The 19,367-nt window shown below is 38.2% G+C and overlaps 1 protein-coding gene across 4 annotated transcripts in view; it reads left to right on the forward strand.

Moving 5' to 3' along the window:
* The window catches only part of VTI1A (vesicle transport through interaction with t-SNAREs 1A), a 269,515-nt gene that overhangs the window by 10,328 nt on the left and 239,820 nt on the right, over positions 1–19,367 (forward strand). For all 4 annotated transcript variants that reach the window (XM_084290595.1, XM_084290593.1, XM_084290596.1 and 1 more), the window contains exon 3: positions 3,204–3,314. In XM_084290595.1, the coding sequence (XP_084146721.1) occupies positions 3,204–3,314 (111 nt within the window). The remainder of the gene's footprint in view (positions 1–3,203; positions 3,315–19,367) is intronic.

Raw genomic sequence — 19,367 nt, forward strand, 5'->3', positions numbered from 1 at the left:
TTCACATATTTTCTCCCCATTCCTCTTTGAGGAGGGGGAGTGAGAGAGCGGCTGTGGTGGAGCTCGGCTGCCCACTCGAGCGGAACCACGACACCCTCCCCTGTCCCAGCTCCATGCCGTCCCCTCGGGTCCTGTTGCTGTCCCCATAGAGCAGAGCTCAGCGCCTGCCCCTCCGCTCCCCTTGTGAGGGAGCTGCAGGCTGCCATGAGGCCTCCCCTCAGCCTGCTCTGCTCTGGGCTGAGCAAACCAAGGGACCTCAGCCGCTCCTCACATCTCTTGTCCTCTTGTCCTTCCTTCACCGTCTTCGTAGCAGATGCAGTGCCTTTGGGCACTCTCTGATAGTTTTATGCCCTTCTTATAGCGTGGTGCCCAAACCTGCACACAGTGCTTGAAGTGAGGCCACACCAGTGCACCTGAAAGTTACGTTTGCTGGGTTTTAAGAAAGGTGAGTGATAAACTTAGATAGGTTCTGTGAGTGTCTGGTGTGTGCTAGAAGAGCTGGAATTAACAGCATGGCCAAATAAAGTTTGGCCATGTGTTATCTGTCTTTATGCATTATGGTGATGTGCACGTCACAAATCCATTGCAGCTATTTAAGTTTAGTGTTGCAAATGGTAGGTTATTCTTACTTTGACGCTTTTTTTTTTTTTAATGTAAATCTCTATTTTAGCTCAAGGACTTCAGAATCAGAATAAAATAGTGAAGCTTCCCCATGTTTCATGCTAACATGAAATGCGAACATAAAATGCTAACAACTGTCCAAAGCAATTTCCATGTGGGATAGCCTCTGGAAGTCCCTGTGGGAGGGGGAGATTTATTCTGGAGTCTCAATACAGAGCAGCAGCAGCAGCATATCTTATCCCATTGGGGTTTGGAGTGGAAATACCAGTGGCTGCTCTGCTTTATGCTGTACTCAGTGCTGACGGCATACTGGGTGTTGTGAGAAGGAAACCCACTAGTTTGAACCCCTGAGGAGACTTAGGGATGGGGCCTGGTTAATGAATTTGTGCAGGAGTCAGGTGCCAAAATGCTCAGCTTCATTCACCATAGTGTTGGCATATTTGAACATGAGCAGTAACAGAAGTTTGGGTTATCAGGTTTTCTGAAGGAAACATCTACAAATGTTTTCAGATTCAAGTGCCAGGTTATTTTTAGTTTGTTTTTTTTTTTTTTTTTTTTTTTTTTGTAGGTCTAGTCCTGTTTTTGCTTATGGATGAAACATATTATTTTGACAAATAAAGTGAAAGTGAAGATGCATGAAATGAGGCTGCATTTAGGTTGACACCTGCTTGGATCACCATCTTCTGCATGAGATGGCATGGAAATTTGTCATCCCAGGCACAAAATGTACCTGTTTAAACTCATGATGACACACAAAGAAAATAAACAAAACAGCAGGTGTGAAACTTCAGTCAGTTCAAATGTGAATTCTTCATCATTACCTGTAACATTTCCAGGAATATAATGGGTGTGTTCCTAGGACCTTACACTCTCTGATACTGACTCTTTAGAATTAAGATTTGGGATTTTATGGACTATGGTCTGATCCTTGCTGCAAATTCTTTATTCATATGGCAAATTGTTTCATTTTTATTTAATATATAAGAATTAAGACTTCATTGAAATATCCTGACCTTGCACACTTAACTGTATAGATGAAAGAGGAATGTTTTCTATGCTTATGGAACGTTTGAGATCAAATATACTGATGTGAAATGATAAGAAATAAACCATTAACTCCAGCTATCAGTTTAATTTATAGTACCCCTTTGGAAAGTTGTGCCTGAGTGAAAGAACTGGGTAGAACTAGAAATAGCTTTGTACATTTTAATTCATTACTGACTATTTCATTAAAGTCTGCTTTACAGTTCATTATTAAAAAACATTTTGTATAATCAAAATAGATCAGGCTGAATGACTTTTGAGTATCTGGTAATTCAATTGATTACATTCAGATGCTTTTCTTATGATATGAGGATGAAATTTCAAAGTATAAGCACGTGATTATATAGGAATAAACTATAACTGTCCCTTGTGAAGACCCTTAAACAGCAGCTTGGGACCCTAATTGACAGGCATTTCTGTTCTGGTGCTGTATTGCTCAGCTGAGCTCAGTAGGAGGTGAGTAAATATTGTTTCAGGTACCTAGAGCAACCAAGGAAAGGTATTCTTTTATCTTTTTAAAGTAAGTCAGAAATATTTTAAAAAGTGAGTAAGGTATTCTTCAGCTGTGCAAAACAGAATTCCTGAACAGCTAGCATGGTGTAAAGGAGGTTCCTTGACCCAGCAGTCAGGTAATTAGCAGGCTGGTTTATAATTCCTGATTTTCTATAATTCCGTGCCATATTCTTGTATTTCAGGCCCCTTAAAGTTCTACATGGAAAGAACAAATAGCAAAAGTGTTTGAAAAATAAATTCTCTGATATTTTATGCATTCAACTCTATTTAACAATATTTTCATTATAATTCTAAAATTCAGTTATATAATATACCTGCACGCAGATTTGGGATGTAGATTTAAGCAGCCAGTTGAGGAAGCTCAGGCTGTTTACTAATTCTGCTGGCTAAGCATAGTAGTACAAGAATTATTTTATTAAACAAAGAATCGATTGGTAAATGAAATTTTAGCATTTATATATGTGTTATATATACGTGTGTGTATGTATATACACATATATGTGTGTAATATATTTACAAAATATGTGTATATATACACACACATATATTATATATATATATATATGTTTGTGTTTATCCAAAAATAAATAAAATACCTTTTGCATCCAAAGGTTTCCAAAACCACACATCTATGTGTAGGTAGGCTATCTTCTGAATAATGCTTGTAAAAGTATTCATCACATTTGGCACTGAAATCCAAAAAGGTTTGAACAGAATATTTTTTTTCTAAGCATTAATAATATTAATTTTTTCATTTGTTTGCTGACTTAAGGCTGTGCAAAGATTTTGATAACTTGTCTCTATATTGCAAGATAGACAATATTTCTTGTTAAAGAAACAATATTTCTTTGTATTTGTGAACATTTAGGTAAATCATAGAATCATAGAATGGTTTGGGTTGGAAGGGATCTTAAAGATCATCTGGTTCCAACCTGTCCCTGGTAGGGACAACTCCCACTAGAAATTTATCCTTGCTTTAATTATCCCTTTGATTTACATGTCTCTTCCTTATTTTTACTTGCTAGCTTGAGCAGATGGAGCTTGAAGTTCGAGAGATCCCGCCTCAAAGTCGGGGAATGTACAGCAGTCGAATGAGAAGCTACAAACAAGAAATGGGAAAACTTGAAGCTGATTTCGTGAGTTTTTAACATATCACATGTTAAAATAAGATGGCATCCATGAGATTTTTTTTCAAACGTAATCAGTTATTCAGGCAACTGAGTCTGTGTTTTTGATTACTGTGAGAGAGAAGTTCTGCATGTATTTTTCTGTATTTGTGGTCAGATAAAATCTAGGGAAGAGAAGCTTTTATTTTTGTAGCATTCTCAATTTGGGTCAGTAGCCTTCTGCCCCTTTGTCCCAGATCTGGTTTGTTTCTGCGACATTAAACACTGGGAGTGTTTATGCTGTTGGAATAACAGCTGGTAACCTTATTTCTCAAGGAAAGATTGGTAGAATGTTAGAATTAATACTAAAAATGTAACATAAGTATACTCTTCATGGTAAATAACAATTTGTTTAATTCAGCTTGTTGCAGTGTGGGCAGTAACATGAAAAGCAGTGTAATCTCCAATCCATGGAATTTTTGAATATAATTTATCTCCTATGCATTTATTTTCTTAGTCTCTATTATTTCTTTTCCATTCCACCTAGATTCTTCTTGGTTTTGGAAAAATCTGTTATAAATACTACATTTTTTCAAGTAATGGACGCAAATTAACAAGATTCCCTCGTCTAGGGTTTTCTGCTACAGTTATCAGTCCTTTTTTGTGACTAGGATTTGCATTGAATAGATTTACATAGAGACAAAACCGTTTTCTCTAAAGTCCTGAAAAAGTTCAAAGGGATTGCAAAGTGTAGGAAAATGCTTTGTTAATTGGCAACAGCTCAGTTCCTCCAGGGTGGGGAGAAAGAAATAACTGTTGGCAGTGTTTTCCATTCACTAGAGAACTGTGAATTTTCTCCGGTTGCTGGCAGCAGTTTATCCCTACAGGGGAGGGGAGTCAATGTTTGTACCTGCAGCCAGGAAATCCAGCTGACTGTCACTCCTCTGTGCTTCTGCCAAGTTGAAGAGTTGCACAAAAATGTATTAGCAGGAAGATGTCTGCAATTCTGTAAAGTTTAAGGAATGTTAGGATAAAAAGACTTGCATCAAAATTTTAGATGATTTCATGCTGTTCCCCTGTAGGAAGTGTATATGGTCTTATTGAGTAAACAGTGGCTTCCAAAAGAGAGCAATTTCTTGTCCAGGAGTGAATGCTGTTTACTTCCTCAGGTGTAGGAGAATTCCCTGTCAGCATACTTGTTGCTGGCCAATTTCTCCATGCTGCCAGAAGAAAGGAGCTGGCACTTCTGTACTCCCAAGCAATAGGGAATGGGAGAGTTCAGAAGAGGAGAAATGAGCATGTGTGCAAGAAATGTGTCAGAACACTAGGACTTGTGATTGGAAGAAGGTAAGTAGTTGCTCAGAGTGAGGAAGCAAAAAATGGCATGAGAAAGAGGAAGGAATAAATTATAAGAATGGGAAAAAAGTCCCCAAATCCAAGGATGGCATTCAGCAAAAGATCAAGGGAAGAAAGTGGAGTGAATAATGAAGCAAAATACTGGGGAGGAGGGGATAAGCCAATGGTTGTGCCTGGAAAAAAATCAGTTGTATAGAAAATAGAATGCTGTTATGATTAAATTTCCTGCATAATCCCAGATTCTAAGTACTAACACATCTTCTAAGTTTGTATGAGTAGGTTTGAGAATCTTTTTGTCCTACTGTCCAGTCAAATAACAATTTGTTGGAAACTGTATAACAAAATGATTCAATTGTGAGTTCAAAGAAGAAGAGGAGGAAGGAAAGGAAATGTTATTTTGACTCTTTAAACTGCTCTGGCGGGAGGGCCACTGAAGGCAGGAAGTTGAAAATGTTTGCTGAAATTAAAGTGCTTTTGTGCGTTCTGTCTGAATGTTGTCCTGAGTGAGTTGTGACCTGTTTGATTGTAAGAGATTTTTAAAGAGCTTTAGCAGACCTTTAGAGAAAGCAGATCATAGTGTTTCTAAAATTAATTTGCTTTTTTTGAAGGGAAATCTTTAACTGGGAATGATACTGGCAGTTTTGGGTTAGGATCAGCTTACAGGTTTGCTGCTAAAGGTTCTCAGCTCTTCCAAAAGGCAGGCAGATGTGAGTTTGCAAAGTTTTGTGATGTTCTTTATAAACGGGTTGGAATCTCAGCTGGATCGCATTGTATTTGGCTTGGCCTTTCTTCCTGTGTAAAGCACATGTGTGCTGAAGACAGGACATTTCTCAATCATCTTGAAGTGTGTGTTTCATTTAAAGAAATAATCTCTGTGAAATGAATTGCAAGAATTACATAAATCATTATATATTCTTTTAAAACAAGTTCTACATGTATATTTCAGACAAGAAGTGAATATAGATCTGGAACTGGAACCTTTATATTCATCATAATGAATAAGACTTCTGTTTTTGTGGTTCTTTGTATGCCTTTAACATCTTGCAAATTTGCCAATACCCAAGAAGTTATGGAGAACAGCAGCACAACAACATATTTAAAAGTTAGGAGAAGTAAATGTGAGGTATGTACACTGTCCACGCTTTACTTGAATGATGTGGTTAGTTTCATGCACGCTACCATGCCAGAAGTATATTCTGAAAAATATGGATTTAAGCTTAGTTGAGCTATGCTTTGAAAAGTTCAAAAATCACTTATCTGTCTCTAGTTAGTTTTCTGATCAAGTAGGAAAAAGTTGCTAATAGAAATTTATTTCCCCTCATTGCTAAGCCTTGTTATCTTGAGTCGTGCACACAATTACTCATCAGTAGTCTGCAGTCCAGAGGTATGTCTGGAGGCAATGACTACCATGCACTGTATCCCACATGGGTAATTGGTTACCAACTAACTGCATTAAATGATATTAGAGGAGAAAAAAACTACCTTGCTCTATCTTGTTCTTCCCTGTTGGAGAGGAACAGTGGTAATGAATAAAAGGATAGCCCAATTTTGTCAATAAAAGTACTCAGATACCAGAGCACTGTGATTATGTAGGGGGAAAATTTAACAATGAATGCATTCCACCTCAGCTGAAGCTAGACATTTCTGATACTTGCATCTGGGCTGTGCAGCCTTCCTTGGGAAGGATCCGTGCATGTAGCAAGCAGTTTTGATTTGGCTGTGTCAGGTCACACCAAATTGCTGCCTGGCAGAGTTCCAGATGCCTTGGGAGAAGCATAAGAAGAGGGCAAGAATGAAGTGATACTTTGCAAAAAAAAAAAATGCCTGATTAACATGTATCAAAACAGAATTAAACTGTTTGTTAAAGCTTATGTGTTGCTGTGTTTTTTTTTTGTTTGTTTGTTTTGTTTTTGTTTTTTAACCGTAATTAGATTATCTTATTTTCAATAATATGTATCAGCACCACGGGTACTGATAAGTATTGCAAAGTGTAGTCCCAAACCTTTGGTGGCTCTCGGGCTTGTGCACAGGGCAGGTTTGCCGGGTTGCAGAGGCTGCGGTAATAGCTCTATCTTGTGGCCCCGAGTGGAGTTGCAGACCACGTACTTGTGCTTTCTGAGTTCATTAAAGTTTTTGGACCACCTACTAAAGAGTTTCTGAAATTCAGGCCAAGATTCCTATGAGCAGCTTTTTTTTTTTTTTTTTTTAATTTATTTTTTCTGCACCTGCAAAGGCATCATTGTGTAGTTTAAGCTTGTAAATATTTTTTTCTCAATTATTCCACATGTAGAATGTCCATGGTAACTGACTGCACAATGTAAGTTATAAATGCAAACAAATGCCTATATTTTATTGCAACCTTTTAATTAAATGGATTTATTTTTTCAAATAGGCATTAACTCCCAAAATAGCCAGTGATCTTTAAACACTGGAAATATACAGTGGTTAAAAGGCTGTCCAGATTTTGTTAATGCACTTTGATCTGAATTTATCCCAATTTGCCTCAAACTGTAACTATCTAAACAGCAAATCTATGCTTACATGAAGCTCACAGTTGAAGTATGAGGCATTCAATAGATAGGTAATATAAATACACAGTAAGGCAATATTATGTATTAATATATGTATTATAAAACATGAGTACCACACAGTCATTGCTGAAAGTAGGATAGGATATTCTGCAAGAAAAATGGCCATCAAACAGAGGAGGTGTAAGAACTGTTCTGTTCTATCATGGTAGCCCAAAGGTAAAATTTGAGGGTAGCATTTGTTATCAGTCTATGAAGCAGTACTTGTTCCTGATAAAGATTCAGAATTGCTACTGTTTTTAGTAATTCTGACCTTCAATTTAGGATCAAAAAAGAGAAGGAGAAGCCACGAATATACTGTATGAAACTGGACAAATTTGATATGTTTTTGGCATTTAGCTTCAGTTCAGTAAATAGTGAAGATACATATTCATATTGCATAAATCCCACAGGTTCTGTTTAATATAATAGTTAAAATGACAGCTACTGTTAAGCTTTCATTTAAGGAGATAAGCAATGGAATTTCATTAGATAAAGCTAGGTCTTTTGTGGGGCTCTGAGTTACCACCTGAGTCCAGGAGCTGACCTGAAGAACAGCTACAATAGTGCCAGTCACATGCTGGCTTCTTTTTGCCAGCACCACCGCCCTTATTTCAGGTTCTGTCACCTACCCAGACAAATAATCATAAGGCTATAAGCATAATGAAAGATGCTTGTCAAAACATGATTTAGAGACCTGCATTTTTATCACCAGCATCTTCCTTAGCTTTCCAGTTTGAGCTGCTTTGCCTACTTGGCTGCTGCTGAACATTGCGCTAACTTCTCCTCTGTAGAGGAGAATTCCATGTTGTCTTCAGTTTGTTTTCACTTCTGTTCCCCACCTCGGTGGGTTTGTGGTGGAAGAAGGTGGAGGTATTATTTGACATTTTGCTGTTACACTACTGCTGCTTTAAATGGGAAAAAAATGAGGCAGGATAGAATACTTATTAGAAATTTATTTATTTATTTATAATTTTCAAGGCTTAGACTGAGCTTTTAATGAAAGATTAAGAGATGCAATAAATTAGATTCCATGAAGAAAACTTACCTTCATTTATTTACATCTTCAGAATATATTTAATTTCATGTGGAAGAGCAGAGAGGGGAGGAATTTTATTTCAGCTTGAAATTTACTCGTGATGACATGCTTTTCCTTAGAGGAAAACGTGAAAGACAGGAGTTAACATGGTTGATTTATAATTAACCTAAGGGGTTAGATCAATTTACCTGAGATTCCTGAGAGGCCAGACTGGTGAAGCACACCTTACTTCCTGGGTTTTTAATACAATACTTGTAGGTATGCTTTACAAAGAACCCTCCCATGTTTGACCAGTAAGGTGCATCTCAGAAAACGATTTGTGAAGATATATTACTGGATAAAGTCAACTAAGCAGCAAATTTTAATTGTCTATAAAGTTAATTCCTTAACCAGATTCTTCTCTCAACCAACTTCCCCTTGATGCTCCTAGGAACTTTTGTAGAGCTCTCTCCAGAGATGTTGCTTCTCGGTTTATGTGTGGTGACGAGACTGGCAAGCTTTGTGGTACGTAGTTTGTTGGTCCTAAGCAACTTAGTGACTGTTGTGGTGGAGATGTTGCACGTGATTTTATGAAAAAGCAGTTTGTGGAACAATAGTGTTGGCCTGGTGATTACAAATAAAGGCACTTTCAGAAAATAGTTTGGTGAGTCTGGTAGTTCTTGTGTTTGGCTGGGGGCTATGTATGAAAGGCATATTGACTCACAGTGCACTGTAGACATTCATGCCTTTCTTTCCTTTCTCCTTTCACACAAAAAACATTTTTTAATTAAACGAAGCCAAAAATTGGTCTACAGCAGAATGAAATCCTTCAGTAAAATATATTTTAAGGCATGTAATATAAATTCAGGATGATGTCAGCTCTGGTATAGCAACACATGCCTTCTTCACTAAGCGCGCTTTCTCACCTGGCAGTCTTTAGACATGTCTGGATGCCAACCCTCATCAGCCTTCTTCACGTAAAGAAGGATCATTTCTCTCTTTACCACATAATTTGTTCTTATGTCAGAACTTCCACTTCTCAACGTAGTAATATTAAATCTGAGTGCTGGTCTTCCTTGCCAATGTTGGAAGGAGCAATATATCTGCTCAAAATTACTTATAGCCAGCTGGAGAGTGAGGTGAGTTCTTATACAGAAGAGGATGAATTCTGCTTTTTTTTTGGGCAGGGAGAAGGAGGAAGGCTTTAATGTTACCCTCTTTCTGAGTGATTTTGTATATTAGTCAAGTGATACTCCCCTACCTGCCATGTAAAAAGCAGCAAGCTGTCGTTGTCCTGCTTTTGATAGCAGCAGTAATAAAGACTCTGCAATTGGAATGCAGCAGGCGGTTGTGATGATGAATAAAGCAGCAGAGAGCATATCTCACTCTCCTGTCATCATATTGCCTCACCTGCACTCATATAAACAGAATTTTGATTTGGTTGCTATCATGAGTTAAACATAAAGATTTCAGGAAAAAACAGCTGATAAGCTGAGCAAAAAAAAAAACCATCATTTTAACATGCTTACTTTTTGGTTTAGAACTACACTCAAGTTCCTTAGCATGATTCACTTTTTTTTTTTTTTTTTAATTTTATTTCGTCTGACTAGAGAGAGGCTAATTTGTGTTTGACTGCAAAGTGGGGAAAGACGTGCTACTGATAAAGGAAAAAACAGGGAGAAGGTAGCGTTTTGACATTGGAAGGATTAGTTACAGACCTCGGATTTCTTGGTTTGTTTGTTCAAGGACTGACACTAGATGGCACTGTTTGTTTGCAAAGCAAGTCCTTTTTTTCTTCTTACGTTTCTTTTTTTTCCTTTTCTTTTTTTTTTTTCCTTTTTTTTTTTTTTTTTCTTTGGTAGTAACTGAAATTACTGTTTCATGAATAAAATATTTCTGGTGGGATTTGCATTTCTATATTGGCTGAAGATACTGTGTTGAATGTTTTATTAACCAACCCAGTGCAACTGTCAGCCTATTAAAGAGATCCAATGGACCCTGTTTAGCTAAATAAACTAAATAAATCCAATTCGTCAAATTGTGTTCCTGGCTGTTTATTTTCCATTCTTTTGATGTACAGTTTATTTTAAGTTAAAGCCACATAGTTTTAAAAATTAATGTGAAAATAGAATTTAGTGTTTGAAACATGAGGATACTAATTGCCGTGGTCAAAGCCAGCTTTCCTTTATGGTGAAGTAGCAGTTTGGTAAATGGTGAACTTTCTGTTGGTAACTGATTAGCTGTCCTGTGTCAAAAATTAGTTTGCTTAACAAATGGCTAATGGCTAATTTTTTATTTTTATTTTTATTTTGGCTGCATGCTGGGTTCTGTTGCTTTCATAAAATGAAACTTGAAACAGGCAGTGCTGTTAAAAGTAGCTATTTCTACCCAACTTCAAGAGGTTTGCTCTTCATCTTGATATTTTCTCAGTCGAAATTCAAGGGGAAATTTTTATATGATCATTACATATTGAACGCTTGTTGAAAATCCTATTGCGTCATAGGCAAATATTAGAGTATGAAAAAATCTCTTTGCATAACCAAATATATTGTATGTCAGGGTGTCAAATAGCTGTCAAACATTACAAATAGTGGCATTCATTATATTCAGCTAGTACAAATAATATTTTAGTTACCTTATTTTTTGCTGAAAACCTTTACCATAGAATAGCAGATTTATGATAATACGTAGTAAAAATTCTTCTGTGACAGTTAACAATTACTGTAAATGCAAACGTATTCTAAATTTCTTAATAAGGGAAATGAAGAAAGTGATAGATGTGTTCTCCCATTCTTTCTGATGATTTACAGTGTGCTGTTTTAGTGATGTTGTATGTTAACTTTTGTGTATTTTACCAGAAATTGAAGTTGCCTCGTGTTACTTAGTTTTATTTTGCTAATCTCGAGTTTCCAAAAATGGCACAAAAAGTTCAATGTGATAGAAACACGTTTAAGTTAAATTGCTTTTGTTTTGTATTTGTATTTTGTTTGTTTTGTTTTTCTCTCAGAAATCTACTGTAGTGGATTGAAAAGCATTTGTGAAGTATAAACACCTAAGTATGAACTTCACAGTGTCAAGGATACTTAGGGAGAATGATGCAATCCATTCATTCAGCCGTTATTTTCTTGCAACTTACAGTTGAATTTAACTGAAATTGTAAATTTTGCTGCCACCCTTTCCCAGACTCTAACCCAAGAACAAAGTAGGTGTTTGTGCTTATGCCTTCAGTGTTCAATAGAATCTTATTTCCTTATGTAGGTAGAATTTCATTTGTCCAGAGAAAAAATATTAAACTTATTAAATATTTACATGTTAATATTTACAAGTTGCAAATATTTAAAAATGTCATTTAATAACCAGGACATGCAATGTTAAACTGTTTTCTCCCAGATAAAACCTTCTCATTTTGTGCTCTGCATTGATTCTTTTTAACACAACAGCATTGAGCACAGAAGGAACTTTATGGTTCTTTAAAATTGGCTAGTGCAGGTACACAGAGATGGAGTTTTACAACAGTGGAGTGGCCTTGTTTCTGGCGTAAGGCTTCGTGAGGAAGGAATATAAAGCAAAAAATGCAGCTGGAAGTGGAATAGAATGATTTTTTTTTTCCCCTCTTGTAATGTTCTTTACTATCTGAAACATATGGAAGAAGTGTGAATATCTCTGTTCCTTTGTTTGGTAACTTTTTATTTGTATTCTGCAATCATTTAGTAGTCAGTCCCAACTACAGTCAGTTTCCCTTTGCAAGCTGCTGTACAAACCACAACAAAAAGTGATTCTTGGCCACAAAGTCTGTTTAAGCTTGCTGTTCTTAGAGGAGAAATCCCTGCAAAGACTACTTAAGAATAAGTTGCACATTTGACAACGTAATGCTTGTCTCCATTTACAACAGGTGGATCAAGTACAGCACCTCCCTTACTTTTCATGTGATTTTTATAAACTGCCGTTAGAGTGCCTGTGCCAGGAAAATAAGCCTTTTCCAATATTTAATAATTACTGCAGAGGTTTCACTCCTTAAAGATCTGATCAATGAGCATTAGAGTAGAAATAAAAAGATAGTAAAAAAAAAGGATATAAGAGGTTACTTCTGGGATCAGTAATAGAATAGAGTAATATTCCCCTGCTAGAGTACAATTTAACCATTTCTGATGGATTTTATGAGGGAGAAAAAAAAGAAAAGCAGTTTTTTGCTATTTGGTGCCTGCTGCTTAAGAAAAGAATATTAGGGAGTGTGATGGGGGCTCTGCATGTTTGCTATTGAGTGGCATGTCCAACATGTTTTTTTTCAGAGAAGTTAAGATTAGAATGAGTACAGATAGTGTTCGCCAACTTACCTTGGAAGCACAATGGGTAGGATTTTGGAAAAGACCAAAATGCAATTTCATACTTCCAATCTGTTCAACAGGAATTCACGTACGAAGCCTGGCAAGTCAAAGGGAAGACTCCTACTGTGGTTTTTGGGTCTTGGATTGGGCCTTAGATAGAAAACGTGCCTGTGTTATAACGTTAGCACCTTCCTCCACACTGATTCATGAGTAGAAGGGTTTTGAGCCATTATTCAATCAAACTATATCCTTTGCTGTGGCATATCACCAACCAGGAAAAAAGTGGTACTTAATATTTGATGTAAGAGAGAATAATGACATTAATGCCAAATCAACTTCTCTTATCTCAAAACTTGAAAAGTAATTTATTAAATCTATAATGATATTTTAGGAAATGTAACTGCAAGCATTTTGACCGAGGCATGCCTGTTTTGTAGAGCACCTAGCAGAAGAGCGCTTCTCATCCACAAGTACAGCTCTTTGGCACTGTGATAACGAGTATTAAATAAAGAACTTAAATAAAGAACTGTGCAAAGAATGGAGTTGGTATGTTGATGTGTTTCTTTTAATTATTTTTGTTTGTGTTGTTTAGGAAATGAAGGTTAGTTTCAATATTATTGATTATTCTATTAACATCTGTCTTTGAAACTAGAGGTTTTATTTTTTTTATAGTACTTAACATCCTTAAAAAAAGCTACTATTTACCTAAAATTATTATGTGAGTAAAACTAGTAGAGGTAAGCTTAACTATAATTTTAAAAGTTTTTTATTTAAAAAGTATTTGATTTGTAATGACTGCATTTGTGTATTGTTTTGTAATTCAATGTTATTGGTACCCTTACGTGACCATGTGATTTCCTCTGCTTTCTGCCCAGCCTTCAGGAGAAATCAGACTCTTGTGGTTCAGTTGTATAAGCTTCCCACAAAGTTAGTTCAGTCAACTAAATCAAAACAAAAAGTTATAGAAAGGTCAGGATTAAGTTAGAGGTTACTAACCTGAATCACTTTCCTAGCCTTTTTAAGCCCTTAGTGCTCCTTTTGTCTTTTCCTCACCTTCTATCACGTTGTCCTCCTGTTAGATCTTTATTTCAGTTGAAGGCACCTGGGCTGCATCTTTCTTCCAACCCATACTTGGAGTCAGTTTCAAACGTGTTATTAAGGTCCCCTTTTTCCGTTCTTGGGCTACACATACTGTGTTCAGCAGCGCGGATCGGTGGCTCAGCATTTGTGCCCTGTAGAGATCTCAGTTTAAAATGCATGAACTTTAGAATAAGGAAAATTTGTTCCTCTCCCACCACAGTTTCGCTTTTCTTTTTCTGCTTCTCTTTCTGGGACAAACTTGAGGAGTTTTCTCTTTTAATTCATAGCTAGAAAGTACTGGGTTGCTAAGGTCACTTGCTCAGTTTCCTTCTCTGCAATCTAGCACCAGTTTGCAAGCCATTTGTACCTTTAAAAAATCTCTTAGCTGTTGCCTTTTCACCCACATGGGGCTTCATGTACAGAGGTGTTTGGTTTGGCAGTGCTATGATATTGAAGTGAATCCCCCAGTCTCCTCACTTACTGCACATAAGCATTGATAGGGTTGCTTTTGGAGAAAAAAAAAATGGAATCTCTGTTTTGGGTGTGCACCAAACACACTCCAGCCCCAGTGGGGAAATAAGGGTCAGAACCAAAGCCTGGTGTTTCAGGCAGCTTTGAACCCTATGTAAAATGAGGATGTTTGGTCAAGAAGTAAGCTAGATCTCCACAGCAGAGCAACTGTAGTGGACAAACACCAAGATACCATCTTTTCTGATGTAGTTAGATGTATTATTTTGGAGCAAGAATATCTTTTAAGGTCCTTCCTTCTTTTGTAGAAGTTTCAGGGCCTTTGTAAATTTCCATTCCCCTTCTCATATATTTCAAATAAAAGAAACCAGGGTACAAGGTCTTACAGCCTGAAGTCTGGTTATTAGTATGTTTGGACTGCTTTCATTTTTGGAAATTGTCTTTTCATTTCAATTACTATGGAAAGATCACTTATGATGGTTCATGTGTCAATTCTATCACCTACTTGTCATTTGAACAAAAAACCAAAACCTTTAATTTTCCATTATATCCAATGCACTTTAAAGATCCTCAGCATTGAACTTATGCTATCAACAAATAATTAGTGGCTGATACTTATGATATTCCATATCTAAGTCCCCGGCTTTACTCACTGCCATTTTGATGCAAAAGTGACATGAATTAGTGAAATTCTTGTTATCTAAGCAGTAGGAAATCCAAATCAAGTATTGAAAACTATGTTCAGCAAGTGTGGCGTATTCTAAGAAATCATTATCCTTTTCTCTGCCTTCTAAGTTTAATGGAATAGTTAAGAGACTATGGCATGCAATAGTCCTCAATGTCCATATTATCAAATCATAGTATCAGCTTGGTAAAGAATTACATGTCCTGTTTCTAGCAAGGAGATAAATTGTCAATTACCAGACCACTCTCTGTACCCCCCACCCCCTTTAATCTCTTTTGTAGTATCTGGTGAAATTTGGCACGGGTTTGGCTTGGGTGTTTGAAGTAATCTATGCAATGGAGTTTATCTTTGTTTTCAGATAAATAAGATTTTTTTTTCCTGTATTGTGAACTGTGACAATCTGACTGGAATGCCTCACCAATGAGTTGTTTGGTTGTGTACTGGTGGTGGGAAATTCTTGAAATCTGACCAGGCTGCCTTTTACATTTTTGAGGGCAATATCTAGGAAGAAGTGGGAGAAGGTTGTCCTTCTGACATTATAAACAAAAAAGGGGGAACGTGACAGTAGCATTCCTCCCAAGGCAATTGAATCAAATGCCTACTGCAGGAAGTGAAAATAAATGTATTGCTTTGCTGAACTGCAGAGTTGTACTGAAAGTTTCTTGTGCCTTCTTGTGTGCAGGCTTCATATACTCTAGATCACTTCAGAAGAAGAAATATTTGGTTTATGTTTAAATACAGGTGAACAAGTTTTTTGTTTGTTTGTTTTGTTTTGTTTCTGTTGTTCTTCTTTTGTTTTGTTTTTAATATAAAACAAAACCCTTTCCCCTGCCCAAAACAGTCAAAAATGAATTTCACATTCTCCAAGAATTATGATCTGTCTGCAAACTTCACTGTTGGACACATCACTTAAAAAATAGCCATATGGAGAAAAATGCATGATGCACTTATTGGCAGAGAAAAGCCAATAAGCCCAATTTGATTCAGGAAGCTGAGAAACATTTTAATAACTTTTTGACGTTTTCGTAGTCCTTATTTACCTTATCAATAGTTATGGTGACATATGATTGTCAACTTTTTATATTAAACCAAACTAATAAATTAAACATGTTGTGTTTATACCTGATGAAAGCTGACGTTTTGGAAAGGTGTTAAAATATACTGACAGGTCTTGTTCATAAACTCCTTTGGTATAAATATGTAGATGACATCTTTAGATATTGTTTGTACATAGGCTGATAGGCAGGAAACGTTGACAACGTAACAAATGCAAATGTCAACCCCACAATTTAACCTTTCTGTGTAGGAAAAGATGTTAGTTTTAAGTTACATGTATCTTTTAACTTTATTTTCAAAGTTTTTTTTTTGAGCCTGTTATCATTGCCGTTTCATGTGCCACTGAAAGTAACGCTGCAATAAGAAAGATTTGCACTTAAGAGCTTTTCTCTGTGGTGTTCCTACTTAAATGACTGCAGCTGAGAGGGTTGTTTTTTCTTCTAATTCTTTTTATTTTTCATGTTCATCTGGTATCTTCTGAATCTCACTGTTACATCACCTGTTCATTCCTGACTTGCCAAAGTTTCAGGGCTTCTAAGGGTAACTCCAGGGCAGTAAAACAGTAAAACTATTTTTAAAATGTTGGAGCGGTTTATTATTACAACAAACACGTGGCCTTGCCTTTAACCCGGATCAGGGTTGCTTTGTATGCAAAATATCTCTAACCTGCGTGTTTCTGGTCTCCTTGGTGGTGACGTGAAGCCAGTGTGTGTTGTCTGTTTGCCTCTTTCGGCAACCTCTGTGAGCCATGGTTAGGATCACGCTGTGCTGAGGTTAGCCACAGCTTTAGGTGTCAGGGCCTGGAGGGCACCAATAACCTTTCACAGCCCCGAGTAACCTACCCCCAGGACCCCATTTCAACCCCAGGAAGGTCCTGCTCATGGCCCAGGACCCCATTTCAACCCTGAGGCTATCAGTCCCTGCCCCAGCAATGCTGTAAGATGTCTGCAGCTCCCATGGCCCAGCCCTGCTCAGCTGTCGACCCATGCCCTGAAAAATTGCTGACCTGAACCTGTTGGTGCTGGGAGCCGCGCAGCTGGGCCAGGTGTCTCAAGTGACCTCTGAGTTCTCTGCCCTCTGTCTTTCTGAGTCCTAAAACTGCCTGTTCCAAACTGTTCGAGTAATGTTTTTATACCACACACCTAGGCTCGCCTACCTGGTGCCTGGGTGAGCAGTACGTGGTCTTTTGTGCACCAGCACTGGGGGCCTCTGGTGGGATTCCTTAGCTCTTACTTAGAGCACATGCTGAAAGATGGACTATCTTGCCCTGCTACCAGCATGGCAGTGATGACTTGAATCCTCAGAGCTGTGAGCAGAGATCCCACAGAATTCTGTAACCTGTCTCAGCTGTCTCCCAATTTCACATTTCAGGCTCATGAGGGGCATGAGGAAGAAAATCTTGCTGTGCTTCACACTGTCATAGGTTTTTCTTCTGGCTTTTGGTGATTTCATGACTGAGATGAACTTCTCCATAATGTTCCTGCTGCTTCTTCTGGCGGGTCTTCCTTTATCACTATTGGAAAAGGACTGGTAGGCTGGTAGGTTGGAATTGCTCTGGTGGATATCTTGGGAAGTTGAACCCAGCTCTCAGGAGGGAGGGATTCAGAGTGCTTTGAATATTGGCTAAATATTGAAAACGGCTAAAGACGTGCCTGTGAGTCTCAGCAAGGATGATCCACCCTTTCCTTGCACCTTATTAAGTAAGTAAGCAGTAAGTTTGCAGATGACACCAAGTTAGGTGCATGTGTCGATCTGCTTGAGGGTAGGAAAGCTCTGCAGGAGGATATGGATAGGCTGCACCGATGGGCTGAGGTCAACTGCATGAAGTTCAACAAGGCCAAGTGCCGGGTCCTGCACCTGGGGCGCAATAACCCCAAGCAGAGCTACAGGCTGGGAGAGGAATGGTTGGAGAGCTGCCAGGCAGAGAAGGACCTGGGAGTGATGGTGGATAGTCGGCTGAATATGAGCCAGCAGTGTGCTCAGGTGGCCAAGAAGGCCAACGGCATCCTGGCTTGTATCAGAAACAGCGTGACCAGCAGGGCTAGGGAGGTGATCGTCCCCCTGTACTCGGCTCTGGTGAGGCCGCACCTCGAGTACTGTGTTCAGTTTTGGGCCCCTCGCTACAAGGACATCGAGGTGCTTGAGCGGGTGCAGAGAAGGGCGACGAAGCTGGTGAGGGGCCTGGAGAACAAGTCCTACGAGGAGCGGCTGAGGGAGCTGGGCTTGTTCAGCCTGGAGAAGAGGAGGCTCAGGGGCGACCTTATCGCTCTCTATAGGTACCTCAAGGGAGGCTGTAGCGAGGTGGGGGTTGGTCTGTTCTCCCACGTGCCTGGTGACAGGACGAGGGGGAATGGGCTTAAGTTGAGCCAGGGGAGTTTTAGGTTAGATGTTAGGAAGAACTTCTTTACTGAAAGGGTTGTGAGGCATTGGAACAGGCTGCCCAGGGAAGTGGTGGAGTCACCATCCCTGGAAGTCTTCAAAAGACGTTTAGATGTAGAACTTAGGGATATGGTTTAGTGGGGACTGCTAGCGTTAGGTCAGAGGTTGGACTCGATGATCTTGAGGTCTCTTCCAACCTAGAAATTCTGTGATTCTGTGATTATTGAATGCCCTGTACTCTGCGTGTGTGCATGTGAGACAGAGAAGTTAAGGAGAAGCTCGGATGTGGAGGTTGGTGTTAATTGCCTCGTGACACGGAGTTGTTGGAGTTAAAACTGTTGCTGCTGTGGCAGGGATTAGAACTTGATACATCTTACTAGTGGTGGAGGAAGTTACTACCAGTTTTTTTTTTGTTTGTTTTTCCTTTGTTTTAAATGAGTTAAAGGATGTCTATGGTCACAATTGGCCCTCTGTGTTATAAAGAAAAACAAAACTACACCAACAGTTTCGGTGTTCTCTAAGTGCCTACAGAGGAAGTTAATGAAACTCAAAGTAATGGGAAGCTGGTGAAGGCATATAAAATTTAATAGATTTGGAAGGCTTCAGGTGTATTAAAAATAATTCTTTTCCAGAATAATTAACTACTCTAACTTGGTATTGAATCAATCAGCTAATTAATGCAGTCCTATTTTGTGTTGTGGAAACTTTGGTAGCTTATTAATGAACACCAGCCTTTTGAGCAGAAATATTTCTGCAGTTAGACTGACTTATATATTATGTATTACTTAAGGGTAGTTCACAAGATATTTTTCTGCTGTATAGTGTTTTCTTTTTGTAAGTTAGATGGACAGATTTGGGATGTACATCTGTGATATTGCATAATTGACAGAAAACCCTCTGGTATTTGACTGTCCAAAGAACATGAAAGGTATACTCTACTTTGCAACAATCATATTCTGTCAGATGGTTGCATTGACTTTTTAAAGCAGTTGGAGAAAATTGATAAGACTTAATGTAAATGAAACTGTTATATTTGATATTTACCTTGTGTTACCTCCCTGTGATACTAAGCAGTTCCCAATCAGGCAGTAAGCATGCTTTGCGTGGGTCTTATTCCAAATCTTTCCCTGGGGAAATCAGGGAAAGTTG

The sequence above is a fragment of the Netta rufina genome (assembly GCF_964035555.1).
Source record: "Netta rufina genome assembly, chromosome: 7".
Lineage (NCBI taxonomy): Eukaryota > Metazoa > Chordata > Aves > Anseriformes > Anatidae > Netta > Netta rufina.